The 24,730-nt window shown below is 40.2% G+C and overlaps 2 protein-coding genes across 2 annotated transcripts in view; both read left to right on the top strand.

Moving 5' to 3' along the window:
• LOC311041750 (uncharacterized protein) overlaps positions 1-24,730 on the top strand; it is a 33,337-nt gene that overhangs the window by 2,171 nt on the left and 6,436 nt on the right. The window contains exons 7-19 of the mRNA XM_084052234.1: positions 114-298; positions 452-670; positions 894-1,052; positions 1,856-2,074; positions 5,724-6,176; positions 11,823-11,931; positions 16,649-16,827; positions 18,175-18,839; positions 23,155-23,280; positions 23,477-23,566; positions 24,180-24,195; positions 24,376-24,417; positions 24,509-24,540. Of these exons, the coding sequence (XP_083908360.1) occupies positions 114-298; positions 452-670; positions 894-1,052; positions 1,856-2,074; positions 5,724-6,176; positions 11,823-11,931; positions 16,649-16,827; positions 18,175-18,839; positions 23,155-23,280; positions 23,477-23,566; positions 24,180-24,195; positions 24,376-24,417; positions 24,509-24,540 (2,494 nt within the window). The remainder of the gene's footprint in view (positions 1-113; positions 299-451; positions 671-893; positions 1,053-1,855; positions 2,075-5,723; positions 6,177-11,822; positions 11,932-16,648; positions 16,828-18,174; positions 18,840-23,154; positions 23,281-23,476; positions 23,567-24,179; positions 24,196-24,375; positions 24,418-24,508; positions 24,541-24,730) is intronic.
• Positions 18,851-20,745, top strand: LOC311042519 (meprin A subunit beta-like). The gene is made up of 4 exons (XM_084053300.1): positions 18,851-18,891; positions 19,624-19,788; positions 20,031-20,130; positions 20,631-20,745. The coding sequence occupies exons 1-4, from the start codon at positions 18,852-18,854 to the stop codon at positions 20,656-20,658; spliced, it is 333 nt and encodes a 110-aa protein (XP_083909426.1). The 5' UTR covers position 18,851; the 3' UTR covers positions 20,659-20,745.

Raw genomic sequence — 24,730 nt, 5'->3', positions numbered from 1 at the left:
CATATTGATCACTCTTACCAGCATATGATCATAATAATAAGTTAAATTAACTTTCTGGCTACGGTGATGTGAATGCAGGTGTAATTTACACATTAGGTTTCTTCCCTGTTCAGATGTAGCTCCTACGTTGGGCAAGCAAACTTTGGTGACCAAGGACAGACGCTCAATCTTGGGTCAGGATGTGATACAATAGCTACTACTGAACACGAGTTTCTCCATGCTCTGGGCTTTTACCACGAGCAGTCCAGACATGACCGAGATGACTACGTGACCATTAACTTTACAAACATCCGAGAAGGTTCTATTAAAATGTCTGAAATTCCTTTTTATTACCCTCACATTCGATCCGAAGACTAGCTAACACTCTTTGGAGTTAAATTAAAACTGATGATTTTAATGTATCTAAAATTATTTTATGGTGTGACGATGGATTTGTATGTGTCTCATCTAGGTAAAGAGAGAAATTTTGGGAAACTAAATGAAAACAGAAGCAGCACCCAGGGAGTCTCATATGACTACAACTCAGTGATGCACTATACTCAGTGGTCGTTCTCCAATGGCAATGGGCGCACTATCCTCACCAAAGACCCAGCGTTTCAGTATGTGATTGGTCAACGTTTGGAAATGAGCTCCAGCGACGTGTTGAAGCTGAACCGACTCTATCACTGCAGTAAGGGCCAGATTATTTAAATAATGTTTTTATTATATTTAACAATATATTTAACTATATATATATATATATATATATATATATATATATATATAGCACAGTCATGTGAAATCAATTCCTTTTCTGTTCCTGCAGACTGCAATATCTAAAGTAATTCCTATAGAGGTTTTGATTTGGTCAGACCAACCTAATTGTCTTCTATTCTATGCTCCATGCCTTACAGATTCAACCATCGCATTTAAAATGTACTGCAGTTTTTCTAATGTGACCAAATGTGGAATGAGTCGCTGTTTGGGTAAAGATGGAGGCTGGGAGTGGGTGACAAAAGCTGCTGGGGGTCCGAGCTCTGACCACACCAACCTACCTGTCAAGCCTGGAATTGGTATGTTTTTACCATTCATTCGGCTGATGCTGACCCATGTACAGTGGTGTAAAGTACTAAGTACAATTTGAGGATTTCTTTTGTTTACTGGAGTATTTGTTCTGTACTTTTACTTCTACTCCCCTACATCTCAGAGACAAATATTATACTTTTACTCCACTAAAATTATTATTTTTGCAAAAAATATAATCCAATTTGTGTTATACTGTGTTGTTTAGAGAGCATACTAATGATAATAAATATAGCAAATAATATACACATACAGTATTGTTTTTTATTTTACCATTTGCCTTTTCATCATTTTCAACACATTAAAACAATACTGCCACATGGTTTGAGCAAAATTCCTGCAATGGTTTATGACAAAATACTGACTCTTTTCACAGCAAATAACCCCACAGCAGCTCAACCAGGTACGTACAAAACACAGCAGTAAACACTTTCAGTAGTAGTACAATATGTTCAGGTCATTCAAAATTAAGCTGTTGGGATTCAAAATAAATCATTTTGTGCGAAGAACCCACAGAAGAGAAGATTTGTCTAAAATCTTAATTATTACAAATATTTAGTTTTTTTCAAAAATAGCAGATCTACTGTATAAAGTCTCAGCAAGTGTTGTGAGGGAGCTTGTTGACTGGCTATTTTTGAATATCCAAAGTGGTTAAGCTGATTGTGAATTTGTGATGCTATATTAACTAATTTTGTTGGGGATCCGGGACCCCCTGGAACCTGGACCCCACTAGTGAATGGACAAGAAGAAGAAAAAAAAGAATCAGATCATAACACTATGTTACATTATGCAGGTTACTTCATGCATGCCAGCACGGCCTATGGCAGGGAAGGAGATTCCGTCTGGATGCAGACCAAGAGGATGAATCCCAGCAGGACGTGTCATGTCCAGTGTCTCCAGTTCTACTACTACCACAGCGGGAGTCCATCAGACCAACTCAACATCTGGATCAGAGAGTTCCACGACCAGTGGGACTTTACAGGAAAACCACGTCTCATGGGACAGATCACTGGTAATGCTGGACGGACGGGCGGACGGACGGACGGACGGACGGACGGACAGACAGACAGACAGACAGACAACTTAACCCGTTTAGAATCGGCACACGTTCCATGCCAAAGATTTCACTTATAGCTAAAACTAGAGTTTCGGGGGGCTACGCCCCCCTCAACCCCAGCCGCGCACGGGGCCCAGGCGTGTGTATATAGGGGGACCCAAATCGCCGGAGTGAAACTGTGGAAAAGTATTTTTGAAAAAGGAAAAAATTTGAAGAAATAATATTTCTTATGTTTCAGGGGGTCCACAGGGGTCCACTGACCCCCTGTGGAGTGTTGGGACGCGCGGGGACACCCCTGGAACATTGCGGACCATTTCGGTGTTTTTTTTTTTTCATGAAGGTGGTTGCTTGTTTCTGGCGCAGGCTGTGCAAACCTGGCAACCCAGCGCATGCTGCCGCACGTTTAAGTGGCGTAGCGTCATGAGGGTCAGTGGGGCCGTGGCTCGGTCAGTGAAGACCCTGTAGTGCGGATGATATGTGGCATAGAGGGGCAGATTGTAAATCCACAGAGGAAACATCCGTGGGCTACCATTGGTTCAGCGATGTGTGCGGTCGCCCTGCGGCCCCTCCTCCTCCACCAATGTGCAGTATTGAGAGCCCTGACGTCACAACAATTGGAGCGATGGGCACTGCACTGTGGTTGGTTAGGGTACACCTAGGGCCCAGGTAGAACCCAGTTAAAGCCTGCATGGGCAAACCCAGTTAGGACCCGCCTTGGTCCCACATAAACATGGCTAGTTGGGGCCCACCTAAGGGCCAGGTAGAAGCTACTTATAGCCTGCATGGGCATCGCAGTTGGGACTGAAGTGGATGCCGCTGACATTGCTGACATGGGGTCCATATGGTTTAGCCCACCTTGAAACCATATGGGAACTACGCTGGCATGCTGGCTGTAATGCAAACGCTGCATCATACCTGCAGTGTGTAGTTTGATGTTGTGTGTGTAGCAGATATACCTGCAGTGTGTAGATCAATGTCCATAGGAAAGTCAATGCCCAGCAGTGTTTTTTTTCCCCAGCAGAGTTTCTAGTGTCTCTGTGTCTCTCTGGAAGAGGTTGCACATGAACTCTGCAGCCGCACTGAGGCGCTCCAACACAAACACTCTGACATTAAGCTGCTTCACACAACAAACATCAGCACCACGCTGCTGTTTGTCCAAAAGACACAATATCTGCTCTCCCAGCGACGTCATGTGTTCATTTATCGACAGCCGTACAGACTCCTTTTGACACATTTTACGTCGTTTATCCAGCTCTCACTGACTCTCCACATCGGGCTGTTATTTTGCTGCGATCAAGTCAACGATGTGAGAGATTAGCTATCACAGACGGACGGACAGGGGGTGAAACATAGTCTTGCGCCATGCCTTTCGGCCTGGCGGAGACAATGAAAAACCGAAAGTAAAGGAAATGGCCATTTCTGCAACAGAAGTAGTCAATAAACTATGCTATGAAAACATGGGCCACATTGGCAAAGAATGTAAGAAAGAGGCAATCATGTAGAAAATAGCCGATCTCCAAGCGTACAAAGCCTCTGAACGTGAGGCGTTTCGAGCTTGTAGATCGGCTATTTGCACAATATTTACTTGTGGAACGGAGTCAAACAGAATGGGGGGGTCCCAGATCAAGTACGTGTATTTGGGGGGGGGGGGGGGGGGCGGCGTGAAAGGGTTGATAAACACTGCTGTAATCGGAGCGAAATTATCTGAAATTACTACATGACCATAATGCAGGCTAACATGCGTTGCACGGGGCGGTCCTGCCATTACGTTAGTTACTGTAGTTGCTGTGGAGCGACATAGTTCTCCAGAAGACACACACAAACATACACCATCTACAATGGACGAACTGAGCAGCAATATAGACATTCACCACACGAACGTGCATTGTTGACAAAGTGATTGCGCAGCCGCTGCAGGCATGACAACCAGGTTAGCGTTAGCGACATGGCAGCTATCACAGCGCCCTGTCCGTCGTGCTGCAACTGCCTGTGATGGCTACAGCAGTAACAGCAAGCTGTCTGCGATGCCATTGTCTGGAGACTGCTCTTAGCGTGACACGACCAATGAGAGTGAGCGCTGTAGTTGTTGCTAAGATACGGTGGCGTCTCTGCCCCATAGCTTGTAGATCTCTCACACATGATTGGCGTAGGCTGCGTTGCCAGGTCTGACTTTGTGTCTAAGCAATGGTCGGCTGATTTTTGCGCGCCTTTGGGCTCGTTTGCATTGTGCGCACGGCAGCGCTTGTTTAGCGTACGTCAGCGCGACGTGGCAACGGACGTGGCAACGTGAAAGGTGATTGGCTGGTGAAAAGAAACACCCGACGTTACACCAGAAATGGTGCCTGGAGAAAATGGTGACCAAAAAAAAAGTTTGGAAAAAAAGGAAAAAACCCCCGCAGCGGCTGCGTGCTGTTGTGGTGATGAGGTCGTGCGCACGGTAAACGGTACGAAGCTGCCTCCCCTTCCGTTTTGTCCGACATTTGGTGAGTAGAATTAATTATGTTGCGCGGTGGAAAAGGTGTATTGAGCAGTGAGATGTCCCCTACGCGAGGCGTAAATGCAGCGCGGCCGGCGTGGCGAGTCAGTTGGCGACATGTGGTCTGGCGGTGCGTTGTTTAGTCGATAACAGAGCTGTGGGGTGTGGACACCGAGGGTGCGGAAGTTGGTCGCCATTTATATAGTTAGATAGGCCTCCACATTTACCCAACAAAAGCATTAGTAAAGTACAAATTATGTAAATGTATACACATTGTAAATCAAGACAAGGATTACAGTGAGTACTGTAGAACAGGGGTTCCCAAACTTTTCCTCGCCAAGGACCCCCAAATAGCCTCTGGTGATTGTGAAAGGGAAAAAACATTCACGCACACACACAATAGCAAAAATCAATTTCGCAGTCATGTATGTTTAGTTTCTTGCTATTCATCTTCCTCTCCTTTCCATTTGGCCCCTCTGGCAACCCCTGGTTGCCCCCACTTTGAAAACCATTGGTAAGATCTGGGATCACATGTAGGGGGAGCAGAGGTACTTCAAGAATAGGTGACTTTCAGTTAAAGATTTTGTTCTCATCGTGGTGTGAATGTCATTCTACCAATTGGAAGCCTGCAGAAGATTCAAGCTTATAGATGATTGTTGCTATAGGAATGGAGTGGTGGAGTGCTTAAGCCTGTGGGCTTGTGTGAAGGGCATGATGTTGGAGTAGTGATATTCACCTTCAACAGCGCCAAGTTTTGATAGGTGTGATGAGACAGGGGGGGAAGTGAGCCATAAGAGTGCAAATACTCTGGGCTGGGGAATATATGGGGAATGAGGACATCTGCTGGCTAAACAGTCCTAGCAGTGTTTCAGTGACAGCAAGGAGCAAAGTTTCAGCACAATAAGCAGCCTTGAAATCTGATTGATTTCTATCTATTTGAAAGACAGCCCCAGAAATCTCCCTTTCTTCTGTTGAGACTTTTAGTTACTTTGGCTTCACCTACAGTAGCTAATTTCAAGACACTTGTCTTTAATGCATTTAAGTTTATCTGATCTAGGGCATGTTGCTGTATTAAAATAGTATGTATTGCAATCACAGCCTTTATGATGATAGAAATCCTTCCTCCAGGTTCACCAACATCTCATTGGCAGCTCCACCATGTTCCTCTAAATGCCAGCAAGACCTTCCAAGTGGAGTTTCAGGCACAGAAAGGAGCAGGGAAATCTTCAGGAGGCTTCTCCATAGATGACATCAACCTCTCCGAGACCGAGTGTCCACATGTGACCTGGCAGATGAATGACATTGAGCAAGTTTTGAAAACCAGTCCCTACAAAACCTTCTTGTATAGTCCAAAGCAATATTCCAGTGAAGGCTATGCATACCAGGTTGTAGCAGGACTTTACAGATCCTACATTGGACTGTTTGTGCGTTTGGTGTCCGGTGAGAACGATGACCAGCTGAAGTGGCCCTGCGCATGGAAGCAGGTGACTTTGCAATTGGTGGATCAGAAACCCAACATCCAGTTGCAGATGACCCAGCAGAGGAGCTTTGTTACTGATCCCAATGCAACCGAGAGTGATGGTGAGCTTAAGGGACTGATTTGTTCTGAAAACCTGTTGCCTGACATCCTCAACAATATTTTCTTGTTGTTGTTTACCATTTCTACCTGCCGTCTGTAAACAGGTACTTATACTTGGGGCAACCCTCGTCAACATGGTGTTGAGGTCACAGGTGAGAACAATGAGACATATTTTGCAAACACGATGACTGGCAGGAGGTCCTTTGCTAGACTGGAGAATATGAAGAGAGAGAGAGACTTCCTGAAGGGGGGGAATGTGGTTTTCCTTCTCAACTTCCAAGGTAGGCATTGACTACTAGGCAAACATTTTACCTTCAAAGTTGACCATGAAACCAGATAAATTCATTTGAATTCTATTCTTTACATTGATACCTGAGTTGGAACCACTGGACAGAAGTATTTTCTTCTCTTCTAGATATTTCTCCTCTTGTTGACGGCAGTGATCTTCCATGTCCAAAACTACGACCAGCTAAGATTACACTGCCTCCGGATAATCATAACAATCCATGTGCCGCACAGTAGGACAATAATATATCTGATTATTATGTGGGGATAAATTACAGCATTGCAAGTGCTGCAGTTTAGCACACTTCTAAGTAGGCTACTGCAATTACATATCACACAATTCCACACTCTATTTTATTTTCTGCAATCCATTCAGTCCAGACGACCTGGACACTCTAGCATGCCAAACTGAGAGATACAAGAAATCACCAATCCCATACATGTGCAGACTCTTAAATGATAGTGGATTTTAGATTTGTGTTTTAGGTTATTTTTAGATAGGCAATTGCATTATTTTTTTTTAAAGTTTTATATTGTAATCAGCAAAATAATCCAGTGTTTTTAATGGCACCTTTCTTTTTAAACATCTGTGATCATGCTGAAAGCTGAATAAACATAAACATGTATTCATGACAACTATGAAAAAACATGCTGCTATAGTACTGAACACATCCTTTGCAATGGAAGACTACTGATTGTAAATGTTGTTATTCCCTTTGTAGGGTGACGGCCACCACCAATCCACCTCCAACCACACCACCTCCAACCACACCACCTCCAACTACTCCACCTCCAACCACACCACCTCCAACTACTCCACCTCCAACCACACCACCTCCAACCACTCCACGTCCAACAACCACACCATCTCCATCTTCAACGACAGAAGACGGCGACAGGTGCTCATGTTCAGTCACACATTGTTCAGTATTGTTTTAACCACTTAAACCCTACATATTTAGTTGACCAATTATAAACCCATGCGGGGAATTCCCAGCGTGGGTTTATAATTGGTCCCATCAGTCCCCCCCCCCTCTACACCAAATCTCTTTGCTGAACAGCTGATCTACAAGCGACAAGACATTCCCATAGATACATTTTAAATTGCGTCATATTAGAATTGTGTAATAAATCAACCCGGCGATTTTGTCAATTATGTGAGTTACATTTGATAACGTCTGTGTTTAGAGCTCGAACTCTTTGGATGAATTAGTACTTTTTCACCGTCAGTTGATGATGCTCCACATCCATGTGAGTGAAATCGCCCGGCTGATTTGTTCATTTTTGGAACACAGTTCTTATGTGACGCAATCTAAGATTTCCCTATGGGATTACCAATAGAAAAAAATACTGTGTGACCCAAGAGGATTGCGGCCTCTAGCGGCAGTGATGTCAGACTTTGGTGCTCTATAATATGGAGTAATTTTGAATCATTAATTTTCCTCCTGCCTCCAGCATCTTTGGCTTCTCTCCTGGAATGGTGTCCTCCCCTCTGCTCGTCGTCCTGGCTGTTGTGATGCTGTTGAATCCGTGATCTTCTCCCATCTTCAACTCAACCTTATGATGTGTTCATGCACAGTGGTAACTGGGAACTTTCCCACTTGGAACTTCCCACCTCAGTGTTCAAGTGTAAGAGGTTGGAACATAATGGACTGACAAGGACTGTTCATGTGGACTTTTCTTACTTGGCCTGAACTAAGAGCAGGATTTATGCTTTTATGAAGATTTTTCAGTTTCTATTTATACAAACGATACAGTGGGGTGAGGCTAAAGTCTATTTAGTATTTTGCTAAATCAGCCAAACAACATTGACAAGCAATATGCCCAAAGTATTAAAAAATCAAGTATTTCGGGCTTCCATTTTGTTCCAACTTCAACCACTTGAATGCTCTAAGGTGGGAACTGGGAGGTTCAAAGTCTAAAACTTCACAGTTCCCACTTGTCCTGGACACACCTTTAGAATGTGAACTAGACCAGAGGCTTGACATTGACTGATGTTCTCTGCTGTTTATTTTTTATATATTCTTCTTATTTACGTATTAAATAAACTTTTTCTCACAACTTAAACATGCTTTTGCTGGTTAATCTCCAGCTTACTCTTTCTTTAACCTTTAAACTCTATTGACCTGAGCCCACCAGGGGTCGTGTTTGTCAGGCACGGTTTGTCAGGCAAGACAAGGCCGTGTTTGTCAGGCACGGCCTTGTCTTGGTTTTACTCCTACCTAACAGGCAGAAGCTATTTTGTCATTCAAGCTAGGATTAGGATTGATTTTAAAAGCTGCATTTCATGTCATGAAAGGTGCTATACAAATAAAGTTTATTATTATTGTTATTATTATTATTATTACTTGGCCCCCTCCTTTTTTCCCCTCAACACCACTCTTTGCTGAAAATAGACGATCTATAAGCTCACAACAGGTCGCAACAGGACGCTTTGTGAACTTGTATCACACATTTAGTGATCACAAATGATTAAATTATACAAAATAAAATCAAGTAAGACATTTATCTAACATTATACTGGTGGGGTGTGTCTGTAGTGTAATATTTGCGCACTGACGAAACATTTAGAATCTTAAAATGGGTTTGAAGTTCAGTGTTTTCTGAGTGGTGAGGCTACCATTTTGTTTATATTATAGCTACTGGGACTTTATCTTGAGCAACTGCTTTCTAAATGATGGGATTTCTGTTGTATTATTTAACAACTCTTCAAATAAAAGCTTTTTATGCATCATAGGATTTTCTTTTTTTTAATCATTAAAGCCTATTCTTTAGTTGACCTTGCAAGTCTTGCTTTCTACAGCTGATTCACTGGCTTCCAGCTCCCTGCATCAATTTCAAGGGCATGGCGTCCCCTTAACCCCTTTCATCCAGCCTTTTACACACCTTTACAGTTTACACAAACTACTGCTGTCGTGACTCCTACTCACCACCAGAAAGCGCCCAGAAACGTATCATTGTTTCCACTCCAAAACCAGAGACTGATGGTGATCATCTTTGTCTTGCTCATGTTCACCCATGCTCATTGTATCTGTTTGTAATGGAGTTGCTTTAGGTAGTGATTCGTTCACTTCTCGTCATTGTCCTTTCTTTGTTCTGGCTTTGTTTGCATCCTCTGCACTTGAATTTGAACTGGAGTAGCCTTGAGTAACTTGAGTAGCCTAAATCACTGCTGAAAGCTTCTTAAGAAATGATGTAAATGATCAGTTATTTATTTGACAATTTAATCCTCACATAACACTCATGATCTTTTATGTGGAATAACGCAGATGCAATGTATGCGATATGTATAATAACAAACGTTATGAGTATATTTTAAGGTATCAATTAAATAATGAGTAAGCATATTTCCAGACCACAGTTTCATATTCAGAGAAAGTATGTTAATGCTGCCCAATAATTACTAAAGCATCTTTAGAATGCCAAGCAACTCACTTGCCTGATTTGATTATCAGCCGCAGGCTGTATTGACAGTTGACTGTATCAAGACAACACTTACAGGAAAGAGGACTGCATTATAAAGCTGGCTCTATTATGTAAGTATGATTAACCAAACAATTCACCTGACCTTTATCAAGCACAACCCCTTAGTACAGATACATTTTACAGTGCAGTTTACAGTAAATACTTGAGGATGTCATCATTGTGGATGAAACTTCTGCCAGTGTCTTCAGTGATGGAATGTTCTCAGCATTTGTCCCTAAAGTCTATAATTTATTCTTTGTTGTACAACAATGTTCGCTGAAAATAATTCCCCCTTTTTCTTTTTGACTGATGTGGGGGGAGTTAGACTTGCTGCTCCGCCTACACAAGAAAAGGAACATAATCAGATAGGCCTAATGCTTCATATTCTGTCTAAAGGGATATGATAACGATAACTAGCTATATCATTCACCACTGTCTTACAGTAGTTATTTAGGGTGTGGACTTTGCCATCCACACTGAGCACTTAACTATTACGATAACTAAAGCTATATTGTTCACCATCGCAATTGCATTTGTAGTTGTGGTGTGAACTCTGCATCTATATTTTTATAGTTACAGTTATAGTTATAGTGCTAGGTGTGAACGGCCCTTTACAACAGTGTTGTGTGCTGAAAATAGCTGAGCTACAAACTCACAGTGTTGCATTGAGACGTGTTATGAGCATCAATATGATCTGCTACTTATTCGACCAAGTATGAATCAGGCTTAAGAAGAGAGAAAGGGTGGAAATAAAGTAATATGCAATGTAATTCAATCTTTCTGTATTTAGCCTTTCAGAATTTCAGCTTTCATTCAAATGTTGACACTGCAGGCCTACACGTGCACATTGAAAGGTCATGGTTTGAGTGCTAAGTAATTTCCCAAAACATAGCCTACCTTCTCCACCTGACAGGGAGGAGCCAGGATGATTTGCCTCTGGCAGGACTTCCAAACTGTCACAGAGATGACCACAAAATGTTATTTAACCAGTAAAAAACACATTGAGACTCTTTTACGAGTGTGAACTGGCCAAGAGGCATAAATATTACACAGCTTTGCCAGTAACAACAAATACATGACAATAACAATGGCAGACATATAACATCCGTAAAAAACATGCCCACTATCTACAGTAGGAAGCTCAAGGAAATTAAATTGAACAGAGAATGCACAAAATGACCAATATAAAACTGAGAGCAACAACATTTGCCACACATCAACGCAATGTCTGGGAAGTGTGTCCATGGAAGTCCTTTTAAAACTCACTAGAGGGATCACAAAAGCCAATTTGAGTCTGGTCTGCAGGTCGCTCCTCGACCAAGGCCCAAAATACACAAGGCTTCTTTTTCCACCCTCAGATTTAAATTCTAAGAATGAAAGCCAGCACAGCAGTGTAAACATTCCCCAGGACTAAGCTGAAGCTCTAGCAGTGTAGTGGTAACATACAGTACAGTACAGTACAGTACAGTACAGTACAGTACAGTACAGTACAGTACAGTACAGTACAGTACAGTACAGTACAGTACAGTACAGGTGGTCATTTCTGTTAACCATTTAAACATAATGGCCCTATTCTGGGCATGTCATAAAGAAATATTTGCAGAACAAAGCAGATCTACAAGCTCACAAAACATTGCGTTGTGACACGTTGTGAGCTTGTAGATCGGCTATTTTTGCCAAAGAAATTTGATTGAAAACACTTGGGGGACTCCGGTCAACGAAGTATACAGAGTTTAAGTGGTTAATACCACTCATACAGTCCGTGGCAGTGGGATGTGTTTTGCTGTCTGCTGCAAGTGGTTCAGCAGTAATAGCTGTAATCAAGTGACCTGATTGCCTGTCAGACTTTAAAGGACAGTCAATCAGCCATAATTATGTGTTTGTTCTGTATCTTTCAGAGAGACCGGGGCCACACCATGTGGAGACATCAACTGTTTTCCTCAAGGAGGGGGAACTGCTCACTATGGTTGAACCAGGCAAAGAAGCTCAACATGAATGGAAAAGACAGTTTGTATTAACCCACCTGACGCTGATTCTAAAAACGCATTCAAAATCCTAACAGTTTTCAGAAGAATTCACATTTAAAAATAAATAATAATATTATCAATGTTGCTATACATACGGCAACATCTAAAATTACGCAGCTGCTGTCCCAGATTGAAAGGTATAAAGCCGTATATAGGTTAAGCCGGTCTAAATGGTTAAAAGTGGTATTTGACTAATCCTTGCTAGTTGCTACATGCAGTAGAGCTATGTGAGTTTCAATGCAGACAACTGCCACTCACCTGCGGGAAAGTGGGTATGGCACTGACACGTGATTTGGGACAGGACCGGTGATTTGGGGAAACCACGCCCCCGGAGAGCCGCTGGAATGCAACCCACCAGCACTCTCCTCTTCGATACTGGCTGCCTCCCACCACTGCCTTCTAAATGGACGGGACAGAACGAACAGAGGCTGACAATCAAACACCAAAAACAAAGTGCAGAGATGTGACACTCTAAACAGACGATGCTAATAGGAGTAAAACTGGGGTGGCTTTCCCCCAATGGCAAAACTTTAGTGTGGATGGGGATGAAGATGCTGAGTTGAGCTGTTTTCAGTTGGAGGGGTCAATTTTGTGAGTTATTGCTGGGGTTCAAGTGGTTAAAAGTCAAGTATAAGGTCAATCTGTCCAAAAGGAATTATTCTCTCATGTTTTCACTGTGACACACCGTATCTTAGGGGTAAAGATTTACATATTTGCGTAGCGTAATTTGACATAAATGTAAGGTGCTATAAAGAATCAGAATCAGAATCAGAATACAAGTTTATTGTCACATCACAGGTTTACAAGGTAAAAAAGTGGGTGAAATTCGTTTTTGTACAACACTCCCATCGCAACGTTAAATCCGTAGAAAGAAGAGTGGGGAGAGAGAAAAAGAAGAGGGGTAGGGGGTTAAGTAACTATGTTATTCAGGGGTGCCGTGGATGAAAAGGTTATTTACAGGGATGTACCTGAGAGACATATAAAGTGGTTAAAATGATGGTAACGCTATATCAACTATAATTGCCTCCGCCAGGCCGGAAGCCATGGCGAGAGTATGTTTTGGCCCGTCCGTCCGTCCGTCCGTCCGTCCGTCTGTGTGTCCGTGTGTGTGTCATTCTGTCTGTGAACAGCTAATCTCTGGCACCGTTGGCTTGATCGCAGCAAAACTGTGCACACACACTCCCTGGATGCAGGAGTGCTCTGTTTTGAACAAAATGCCTCAAATCATGAACACAGCTTGCAATTTCCATGAAATTTTCCACACACATTCCCACTAGGCTGAGGAAGAAATGCCTTTCGACATTTTTCAAATCAGCCTCATGGAGGCGCTATAACAGGCCGATTCGTGTTTTTACCTATAACTGCACCGATCTGTGTAAAACTTTGTATGCACACTCTCTATAGGCCAAGGAAAAACTTTTGCTCTGCATTTTTCACATTTGCCTTTTATAGGGCCACCAGGAGGCCGACTTATGTAAAACAATCTTTTTGATTATTAAGAAATAACCTGTTGGGAAACACATTTCACTGAGCAATTATGTTTCTGTCCATGCACACCTAGGGAATTTTGTTATGACTTGATCTGATCATCAATATTGTTGCTGCCTGACTCCATAGAACAGTTAAAAATCTATCTTTTTCTTTCTTTCTTTAACAGCTAACTCAGCTATCACAATGCAGGTGTAACCAATGGAATGGGCAGTACAAACTGAGCTGTGATGTCATTGACAGAAGACTGGACAAACCAGTTGGGTAATGTGTTGAACAGATACTGGGTCTCTCCTCAAACCCCCTGTGGCATACACGTGTAGCCTACTCAATAATACATCAAAATAAATTTAAGAGAGAAATATGATTATTCTTCCTTTTAAATAATTAATTTAAAGGATGCTGTGTCACAACCAGCCAATAAAAGCCAGTTCAACACTTTCTTTGCCCCAGTGTTTGTCCAATAGTGTTTTTTATTTTACATTTTATAATTTGCAGTATGAACACTTATAGATCTCAATGACTTGCTTGCAGCAAATGAGTAATGTTTGTTCATGGCTATGTTTAGATAGGCCCTCCTGTGTTACAAATAATGTAAATAGCTAGAGGGTAATATGTGAATAGAATATTTTTTGCAGATCTGGCTACGAAGGATCAAGTCAAACATTCCAGTTTTACAAAATTTGACTCACTTACCTTTTGTGACAGGCAATAATAGTGGATTAAACAAGTTATTCTCATGTTATCTGAATCCCAGAGGACTCTCCAAGGATCTATTGAGATGGACTGAATTGGACATGCTCAGCAATAAACTGATCAATATTTAGCATTGTAGATCCATGATTCAAAGAATTCTATCCGTAAGCCTTTAGTGCCACAGGAATTATTTTCATCAGCATATACACAGCCTATATACTTTGTGAAAACCTGGAGACGGAAAATTACAACAATGTACATAAACATTGTTCTTGCATTGACCATTATACACCTCTCTAAGGTAAGAAGTCAAAGCCTTGATTGTATCAGAAAGTCAACTTTTCAGGGGAGTAGAAAAAGCCTGTTTAACATTTCTAAAGAAGACGTTCATAACCAATAAACAAGTGGAGCTGAGAAATATACCAGTGTTGCAGACTTTATTGTTTTCTGTGCTTATGGAATCAACCATGTATTTTAATGCTACTTAAAGTCAGTAGCTTTTATCCTGTATTCTAGTGCAGTGTTTATCAAACAGCCATTCAGTACTTAAAAGTGTTTTTCAAGGGTTCTGACAGGATCACAAATAATAACAGGGGAATGATGAACAAAAATCATGTTAATTTAATTGAAGAGAGTATAAATGTAACTAAAATGACCGGGTACATTTGGTTTCATTTGTACTCTCTCGGGAGTTAAATGAACTGGATTTTACTGTGTCATATATCATTAGCTGATGAAGTCACAGTCAAAACAGTGAACTCACGTCATAGGGGTTTTTCTACAATAGTAGCCACAAAATCCCAAGAATATATTTCATATGATATTTGAAATAAATCTTCAAAATGCTGTTCTTGTAATTATGACTCAATGTATTCCATTTCAGATCCATTCTACTCATCACAAATCTTTTGAACCGGTGTTCAGAGGTGAGATATTTTTTTAATAGATATAGAATACATTGTTGTATTTGGCCTTCATGGAATAACATGACTTCTGTGCTTACACAGAAACATCAGAACTTCTTATTGCAGTTCCTAAAAAAGTAGCCTGTATCTCATTTTCTCAAGATATTGCTGATGACGATGTGGACATAAATGAGATAAATAAGGGTAAGTTTAACTATACTTAAGCCCCATATTCTTTGTCATGTGATGAATATCGAAAATAGTCGACCTACAAGCTCACAGTATGTTGCAATGTGACTTGCTGTGAGCTTATAGATCTGTTATTTTCGCTAATTATGACAATGGCCTATACACGAAACAGGGAAGCTAGGTTGGAAGTGATTTCGTTGCAGTGTACTGTGGCTAAAAGAGATATCACTGAATTAAAGCACTCTTCACACAAGGACATTCAAGTTGTTTTGATCAACGTGTACCTCTGTGTCCTTGATGACACAGGACAGATATCATTCATCTTAAACATGGATGATGTTCCATTTGAACTTGACCCCCAACAGCAAATTTTCTTTTTACTCTTTAGACCTACATTTGTTTGAGGGTGATATCCTGCAAGACAACTATGTACAAGTAAGACTGAACATTTGTTGTTCTTTAAAAACAATGTTTGATAAATATCAGGTGTCTTTTGATGGCTTTCATTTTCCTACTGTAATTTACATTATTCCTCAAAATTTAGACTAAAAGAAGGAAAAGAAGGAATGCTGTTTTGGATAGAAGTGCCGTTTGGGATCTCCCAGTTCCCTATGTGTTCGAAGAGAGTCTTGGTAAGTCAGCAACACATTCCTCTTGATCTTACTATTATTATTGTTATTATTATTATTATTATTATTATTAAAGGTACAGTAAGTGATTTTTAAAGTGTTTAATGGGTTAAAATATGGGTTAAAATAGCTCTATAATATGATAGAAATCATTGTTATAGAGTGTTTGTTCAGTCTCCTTGTCTCATACATTTTCCAATTTTAACCAATAAGGATTGAGAACACAGGATACGCAAGTGATATTGGAAGCAATGAGCAACATGATATTGGAAGCAATGAGCAACTCTGTTACACATGGAAATGTATTGTCTGTTCATTAAAGAGCTGGAGAGATGGGGAGACCCTGTTAACTGAACAAACGCTCTAAACAGCGATGATTACAATCAGACTTGGACCATTCACTTTTTAACCAAAAAACTTCACTTCCTTACCTTTAATGGTTTAGAAGCTGTAAAGGCATGGATAAAGCTAAGACCAACAGTGAACATTTGACTCACAAGATTCATGCATGGTAGATCAGTGGGTTGACCATTCGCTATCGTCTTTTCCATGAGCACAGAGATGGACGCAAAAGGGATCATTCTGCAGGCCTTTGAACATTTCAGGTTGAAATCGTGTGTTGACTTCAAGCCTAGGGCTTCTGAAGAATACTACCTTAACGTGGAAAAGAATCCCGGGTGATCACATTTTTTTCCTTACACATAAATTGTTCACCTTTTTGGGGACCAGCGTCCTCATTGGTCAGTTGGTCCATCCTGAGATTCCTGACCCACTCTTCTCTCCATTTCAGGTGTTCCTCCTATATTACTAAATATATTAAAGGTGGCCAGGAGCTCTCCATCGGTGCAGGATGCAATAATCTTGGCACAGTAGAACATGAGTTTCTCCATGCTCTGGGCTTCTGGCATGAACAGTCCAGATATGACAGAGATGAGCATGTCACCATACTCTATGACAACATTGAAGAAGGTTTGATAACACCTTCATCAACTTCAATGAGATTTGACACTATAACACTATTTACTTTGTTGCATTTAATTTTATCTTGATAATGATTACCTCAAAATCTGAATTAAATCAGCAAAACTTAACAAAACATTGTTATGATGCAAGCAATTTGAAAGGTTTCGTTTCATCTCACCTACAGGTCACGAGGGCAATTTCAAAAAGTTGTCCAAGAGGACATCAACAACACTTGGCACGCCGTATGATTATAATTCAGTCATGCACTACGGGAGCAAATACTGGAGCAAAAATAACGGATACACCATTGTAACAAAGCTTCCACAATACCAGAATAAGATTGGCCAACATGAAGAGATGAGCTCCAATGATGTCCTTAAGTTGAACCGACTATATAACTGTAGTAAGTAATGGCAGATTTCATGCCGTACTGCAATTTCTTATCATCAGTTGTCCAAACTTTTGATGATCAGAAAAAGCAACTGAAATTTTCTTTCATTATTATTTTATTTATTGATATATTGATATATTGATATATTGATATATTGATATATTGATATATTGATATATTGATGTATTGCTTGTTTGCCACAGAGGCATCCATATCATTTCTGGAGCATTGCGACTTTAACAATGGCAATGTGTGTGGGATGAGTCACTGCACAAACAGCTCATTAGGCTGGAAGAGGATGACGAAAGCTGCTGGAGGGCCTTCCACTGATCACACCCTCATGGACAAGGCTGGGGGTAACAAAGACCCTCATCTTACACCTACACAGTCAAATTGTTTATTTCACTTAACCTATTCAATCCGGGAACGCATTTGTGTCATTTTAGATTTATTTGGCTATTTTTTTTTTGAAAAATCATGGATTTTTTTAGCAAATCTTTGAATATATATATGTTTTAAAGCGATTTTTTTACTCCCATCTGTGCTTCTGGGGGTCCCTGGAACAACATATTTTGAGCATTAATATTACATTTTGAATTAATAATGTATCTTAATACAGATACATCATATATCTCACACATTTGTACAGATGCCGTCCTAATAATTGGCCAATTTCTTGCTCAAGTCTATGAATGTACTATTACATTTTGGCTCAGAAACCATGGAACAATAAAACATGTTTTCAAAAGGGGAAAATAACTTCCTGGTTAATTAAAAATGGGCCATTACAAAAGGAAAGAGGAAGAAAAGAGGCATTAAGTTTGTTCCAACACAAAAGACTAAAACATAAGACAAAAAAACACATGCATCAACCTCAACATAGTAATCCCCCCCCCCTGGAATTTGACCACCAGACATTTGTTGAAAATGGTCAAAAGTTAACTGAAACTCTGTCCACACAGGATACTTTATGCACTTCAGCACTGCATCTGGCCAGAAGGGGGGTTCTGCGTGGCTGGAGACCAAGAAGTTGAGACCCAGGAGGGCTTGCCGTGTCCAGTGTCTCCAGTTCTACTACTACCACAGCGGGAGCCCATCCGACCAGCTCAACATCTGGATCAGAGAGTTCCAGAACGAAGGGGATTCCATGGGAATGCCTCGCCTCATGGGACAGATAGCTTCTGAGATGCAGGAGGAAGACGAGATTAGTTTAGAGTCTTTAGACCCTTCTAGTTTAGATCCACCGATGGCTGACTGGCAAATTCACTATGTTCCTCTTGATGCCAACAAGACCTTCCAGGTAGAATTCGAGGCTCGCAAAGGAGCAGGCATCTCCTCGGGAGGCATCTCCATCGATGACATCAACCTGTCTGAAACTGAGTGCCCGCACCGTGTATGGCAGATCAAGGACTTTGAAAAACTGTTGACCACCAGTGATTACAATACGTATCTGTACAGCCCTCGGACATACTCTCCCGAAGGCTACGCCTACGTGGTGACCGTTGTTCTCAGAGAACTGTTCTTTGGGGTGTACGTGCAGCTGGTGTCAGGTGATTATGACGACAGGCTCGAGTGGCCGTGTCCATGGAGGCAAGTGACCGTCGTACTGCTGGACCAGAAGCCTCACGTTCAGCAGCAGATGTCTAAACAGATCACCGTTACCACTGATCCGTCAGAAGGTGAGTGTAAAATCTGTTATTAGCTGTTTCAGTGGTGTGGGGGAAATCTTTTGGAATGCAGTAATTCAAGAGATCTGTTATCATTATAGCCGTATGATAGGCTTACACTGGGGGGAAAAATGTCAGTAGCCTACATTAAAGGTTGGGTAAGTGATATTTTTGGGTTAAAACACAAAGTATTTTGTTAAAAGGTTAAAGCACTATATTCTGATACTAATCATTGCTATAGAGTGTTTTTTCAGTAACAGATGTCTCCCTGTCTCTCCAGCTCTTTAATAAATAGAAAATACATTTTCCGGTAGGTGTCAAAATCTGGGCCAATCAAGAGAAAGTACCCATTTTTAAGCTTCATTTTTATAGTGTTCCAGTTCCAATTTTGCCTGCTCATTTCTTAGTGCCATCACTTCCAATTTCACTTGTTTAATCTATATACTGACTGAGTTCTCTATCCTGATTGGATAAAATTGGAAATGAAACTGAAACTGAAACGAAAATGCATTTTCTGTTTTATAAAGAGCTGGACAGACAAGGAGACTCCTTTTACTGAACAAACACTCTATAGCAATGAGTACTATCAGAATATAGTGCTATTTAACACTTACTTTAACCAAAGAAAATCACTTACCCTACCTTTAAATCTCAAGCAAATGCCTGCAAGAATATTTGTCAACTGCACACTAAACTGAGCTGTGTTACAGTCTCTACTGATATATTTAAATGTATTTTTTCCAGAGGAATTTGACAACCCTCGTAAAGTTGGAAGACTCGTAAGATTGAATGGAGAGAGATTATATGTAAACCCGGGGGTTGGCTTCAACTCAGTCCTCACCCTCGACAACCTGAGATCTAAAAATTATCTGAAGGGTGGCACCGCTATCTTCCTCTTGTCAATGCAAGGTATAATACATTGTTATGGTCAAACATTAGGAGATTTATCATAACATTTGGATTCTAATAGTTTTCAGCAATTGTTTAAAAATAACGTTGACATCTATCAATTATTATTACTTAGTAATTTGTTTCTCATGTCAGTAGTTGAGTTGATTCCTTAAACTAGATCACCACGACTACCTTTATTTTAACTTTAACTTTACCTTTTCTTTTAACTGTCTCATTTAACTGTATGTGAATTTCTCCAGATATTTCAAATCTACAGCATGAACCCTCACTCCCATGTCCCAAGGTTAAACCAACCAACTTCACTGCAAAGAACCGTGCCAAGAGCCCATGTGGTGTACAGTAAGTCCATAACAGCTTCTGAATAAGATGAGCAACAATGAACTGAGAATACCTAAAAAGAATAAAACTGGTTGTTGCACATTTGACATATTATCAAGTTTAAACAATTATTTATGATGAAGTGTGTAACATTTTAGGGTGGACACTCAAGTTTAATCGTAGCCTGTAAGTGATGTCTCTTGATGAGACATTCTGCTTTTAACCACTTAAGACCTATATACTTCATACTGTCAGACGACAAATATAGCTGATCTACAAGCTCACGACACAACACAACACGACACATTGGGAGTTTGCAGATCTGCTATTTAGAACAGTTAGAAAATGAGGGAATGTTTTTAATTTAGGTTTTTTTAATTTTCACCTATAATAACATGCCCAAAATAGGGATGGTAGGTTGAATATTGTTAAAGGCTCATTATCAGTAATCTTTTGAAATGTTCCAGTTATTGTATTTTTGACAATGACTTAATTATTGTATTCAATTTGTGTTCCCTTAGTCTTCATCAACAAAAGAAGTCTGCATAACACGCTTTATAAACACCTGCTGCCATTGGACTAGTTCGAGCATCTGAACCATGAAGCTGGTGTGAATTTCTATTTGAAGCATATAAAGCCTGACTTATACTTCATGGTACGACAGAGTATAAATTATGCGCAATTGTGCCTCATATATTCTGCTAATATGTCAGCAAATCTGTGCAAGTTGCATCTATAGTGTGTTTATTTTATGTGTAAAAATGTAGTGTAGTGTTATCATAGACTGGGCTTGATAATTATGTAATATAACCTAATTAGATCCATTTGCTTCTTTCAGATATAGGTTTCTAACAAACTTGTCAAGTAACTTTTATTACTGTAGCACATTTAAAACCAACAGGAGTTAACCCAAAGTGCTTATTTTGGGGGTACCCGGGACAAGATGATTTACGATTCTGTCCCTATCGGAACGCTAGGAACTATTCCATGTAGGGCTTTAAAAACAAACAATTCTGGAAACCAATGCATTTGTTATTCATAGAACACAGGTAGGTAAAACTGTGTATCAGCTGCATAACTCGTAATTAATATTCCATTCATTCGTATTTTCAACACTACAAAAATGCAAACCGAACCCTGACAGCAACTGATGAAACAATGACAGCGGTAACTGGAAGGCTCGCCCTAAAACACGCTCGGCCCCATTCTTTTTGCGGACCCCTCGCCCCCAGCGGTTCTTGTATTTGTGTATTCGTTTTACTGGGGATAAGGTTAGAAATAAGTTACGCATAGTTTTAGTCATGACAGCCCCTATCACATACTACATTGTGTCAATGATATGACTCTATTGTTCAGGCTCTACAGTAAATCTGTCATCAGCTTTTGACATCTGTTGTGCAACCTTGCACACATTCTATTCACTAACAACAGTGAATAGAATAAAGAATTCTCAGCTCTTTTATTCTTCCGAACACTGTTAGAACAGTTGTTTCTGTCTTTTCTTGCTTTCCATACATTAAAAAAAAAGAAAAGAAAACATTGTATTCTTCCTTAAAACGCAAATAATTGAAGCAGCAGTGTTGACTCAACAGATATTAGTCTACGTACATTTTCCAAGTGAACTCTAAACTCTAAAGAAACGCTGTGATGAACCTCCACAGGTGCTAAATGAAATTGATAATTTAATATCAAAACATCTGATGGGATGCTGACAAGTAAAAACAATTACAACTGAGATTAAAAGTGATATAATACAGCATGATTGGAATTATTGTGTTAATAATAACACACATATTTAATTACACAAAGACTAGTTACATAATATCTCCTCCTTGTGACAAATGTGGGAGTACGGAAGGGACCCCTTTACGTAGGTAAAGATTCTTTACCAACCTAGAAAAGTTTTGGACAGTTGTTCTCAGACCATCAGAGATTCTCAGAGATCATTGGGTATTGCTAGAAAATACAATATTGTGTAATTTTCTGAATGTTGGTAGAGTTTTACTCTTCAATAGAAATATTCAAGTAAAATACATTTTGATATTAGGATTTTGAAGAAAGGTGTTCTTGTGATTTCAGTTGACCATACATATGGTCCCTGAGTCTCCATCTATAAGGGTGGTGGTGAGTGAAGGTTTCTGTTGAGACGCACGTGCGGAGAACCAGTTGACACCAGGCAGTATCACACGACAAGCTCTGAAGTGTAATACACACATAGAGAATATATACAGTAGTGCAGTGGTTTTCAACCAGTGGTCCGGGGACCACCAGTGGTCCTTGAGGGGGTTCCAGGGGGTCCCCAGCTAAATGATAGATAGGAACCAAATGGACCCTTATGGGTCTGTAACTCTGAGAGTGTACAAATGGAACCAAATGGACCCTAACGGGTCCATTTGGTTCCATTTGTACACTCTCAGAGTTAAATTAACATTGATTTTATAATAAAAAATTGGGTCCCAGAGATGTAAATGCCATTAAATGGGGGGTCTGTAGCCTAATGTATGTCAAACTGGGGGTCCTTGAAATTGAAATGGTTGAGAATCACTGCTAGAGCCGTAAAAATCGTCTCTTATTAGGGGTCCCTGGTATAACTTTTCAAAAGGGGGTCCCTGGGCTAATGTGTGTCAATTTGGGGGTCCTTGACGCGAAACAGGTTGAAAACCACTGCAGTAGTGTCCAGTGTACACATGACGTGACCAGAAGATATGGAACAAGAACAGATCACTGTGCACAGACGTCAGTTTCTCTGATAAAGTACTTGATGATCATCGTATCACGGATAACAATATGCTTACGTAGATGCACGTGACATGCGTGCTGAGTCGACCAGATGAAAGTCATAAATCATGACAGGTGTATCATAGTAAAATGCATGTACAGTATGTGATTACAGTTGACAAGTGTTGACAAGTGGATAATGCCTTTGAAACCACGTATTGGGATGACACTGACTGACAAGGGGACAAATATTTTGACAATGCTCATTTGGTCTGTTGTTTGAAACCTGTTTGGGATATCTAGAAATAGACTTCTTGTAACGTGCAGCACGTCTATAAGAGAAAAGGCGATGGTGTGTGCATCATCAACCTGAGGAAGAGAGAAGGTGTACTGTACCACACAGCTCATTCAGCTGAGCAACAGACAAACATAGTCTACACAGGCTTGCATCAGGTAAACATGTTAATATTAACCTTTAATTAAATGTCATTTAATTTGATTCGATAAATCAAAACATGTTCTACAAAATAACTTTTATTTTTTGAATATTTACAAAAATAAGGAATATAATTATCATCATCATAATAATCATAATCGTAATCGTAATCATAATCATAATCATACATCTTTCCATACAATGTTCACGTTTTTAAAAGGTATGCCTGACCAAGGGACTGTGAAAAGGATGAATACTTTTATACTTCTTGTGCTGTGTTTGGCAGATTCATCATTCTCCAGGGTAAGAGTACCATTTTTATACACCAGTGCAGTGGCCACGATTCGGAAAATGTACTTGTTGGTTTTTGCTAGGGAATGGCTGTGTGGAGAACCGCTCCTCTGATCAACTTCACACTCAATTACTGCATTTGATAAGGGCTTGTTTCCATTGTGGTCCTGTGATACAAGAAATCATCAACACTAGTAGCAGTAAAAGTATACACTGTAGTTCCTTTAAGGATGAATAAGGGGACAGGTAAAAGTGTTGGACTCAATTGTATTATGGTATTATATAAGAATTGTAGCTTGCCTATTCCCATAGCCCAGAAGGACGGGAGAACACAACCAAGCTATACATATTCACAACTACTGTATCTATGATAAGTAACTCTACAATGTTTTGATGAGCAGAGCATCACCAGGGCGTCTCGGAGGAATATTTGATAAAGAAAAAAACAGTGGAATCTCACAAGTGTCATGCTGATGTGTCATTCAGCACGCTTCTGCCTGTTGATAGATTATATAAATCCAGAATGATTTTTTAAAGTTATTTTGTTTATAAATCTATCTTTTAATAAATCCCAATATGACACTATATATCTTGATGTGTTGATCAAATCTTTTTTTTTCCTCAGCCTGAAACAATCCATGGTAAGCTTGTATGATATAATATTCAGTAACAAAATTAAGTTATTTCAGTTGTTGAAATGGGTTTAATTAGGCCAAATAGGCCTGCTTTATTTGGATTTTTATTCCAATCAGCCTATCTGTACATAACATAGTTTCTGTCACTTTCACAACATTGTATCCTATCTCTGTTTGTTGCTCCAGATGTTGGTGATGGCAATCAGGACATTACTGAAATCAACAAGGGTAACAAAATGCTCAACACAATGGAATTCAAATGAAGTGAACTGAACTGTGTGTGTGGTGATGTCATCCATTTTTCATGTTCTCGTTACAGATTTAGACTTAACATTTGGCGACATCATGGAGGTGAGATTAATATTGCATAAAATCACTACAATTTTGACACTCCTTGGCACCCTATTGGGGATGAGAATTTGGTGAAAATAGTAGATCTACAACCTCACAACGTGTAGCAACGGGATGCCTTTTGAGGTTGTAGATTGGCTTTTTTTGGTCAAAGATATGGTGGAAATAAGGAGGGGGCCTAGTATAGACC

This window comes from Gymnoscopelus microlampas, assembly GCF_963454915.1.
Source record: "Gymnoscopelus microlampas genome assembly, chromosome: 3".
NCBI lineage: Eukaryota > Metazoa > Chordata > Actinopteri > Myctophiformes > Myctophidae > Gymnoscopelus > Gymnoscopelus microlampas.
This window is presented reverse-complemented; position numbering and strand designations above follow the sequence as displayed.

Bases quoted from the DNA above. Each gene is read 5' to 3' on its own strand.
- LOC311042519 (XM_084053300.1), top strand. From the start codon at position 18,852: ATGTCTAAACAGATCACCGTTACCACTGATCCGTCAGAAG. The intron at 18,892-19,623 runs GTGAGTGTAAAA...TATTTTTTCCAG, and splicing joins TACCACTGATCCGTCAGAAG to AGGAATTTGACAACCCTCGT. The intron at 20,131-20,630 runs GTAAGTCCATAA...GTGTTCCCTTAG, and splicing joins AAGAGCCCATGTGGTGTACA to TCTTCATCAACAAAAGAAGT.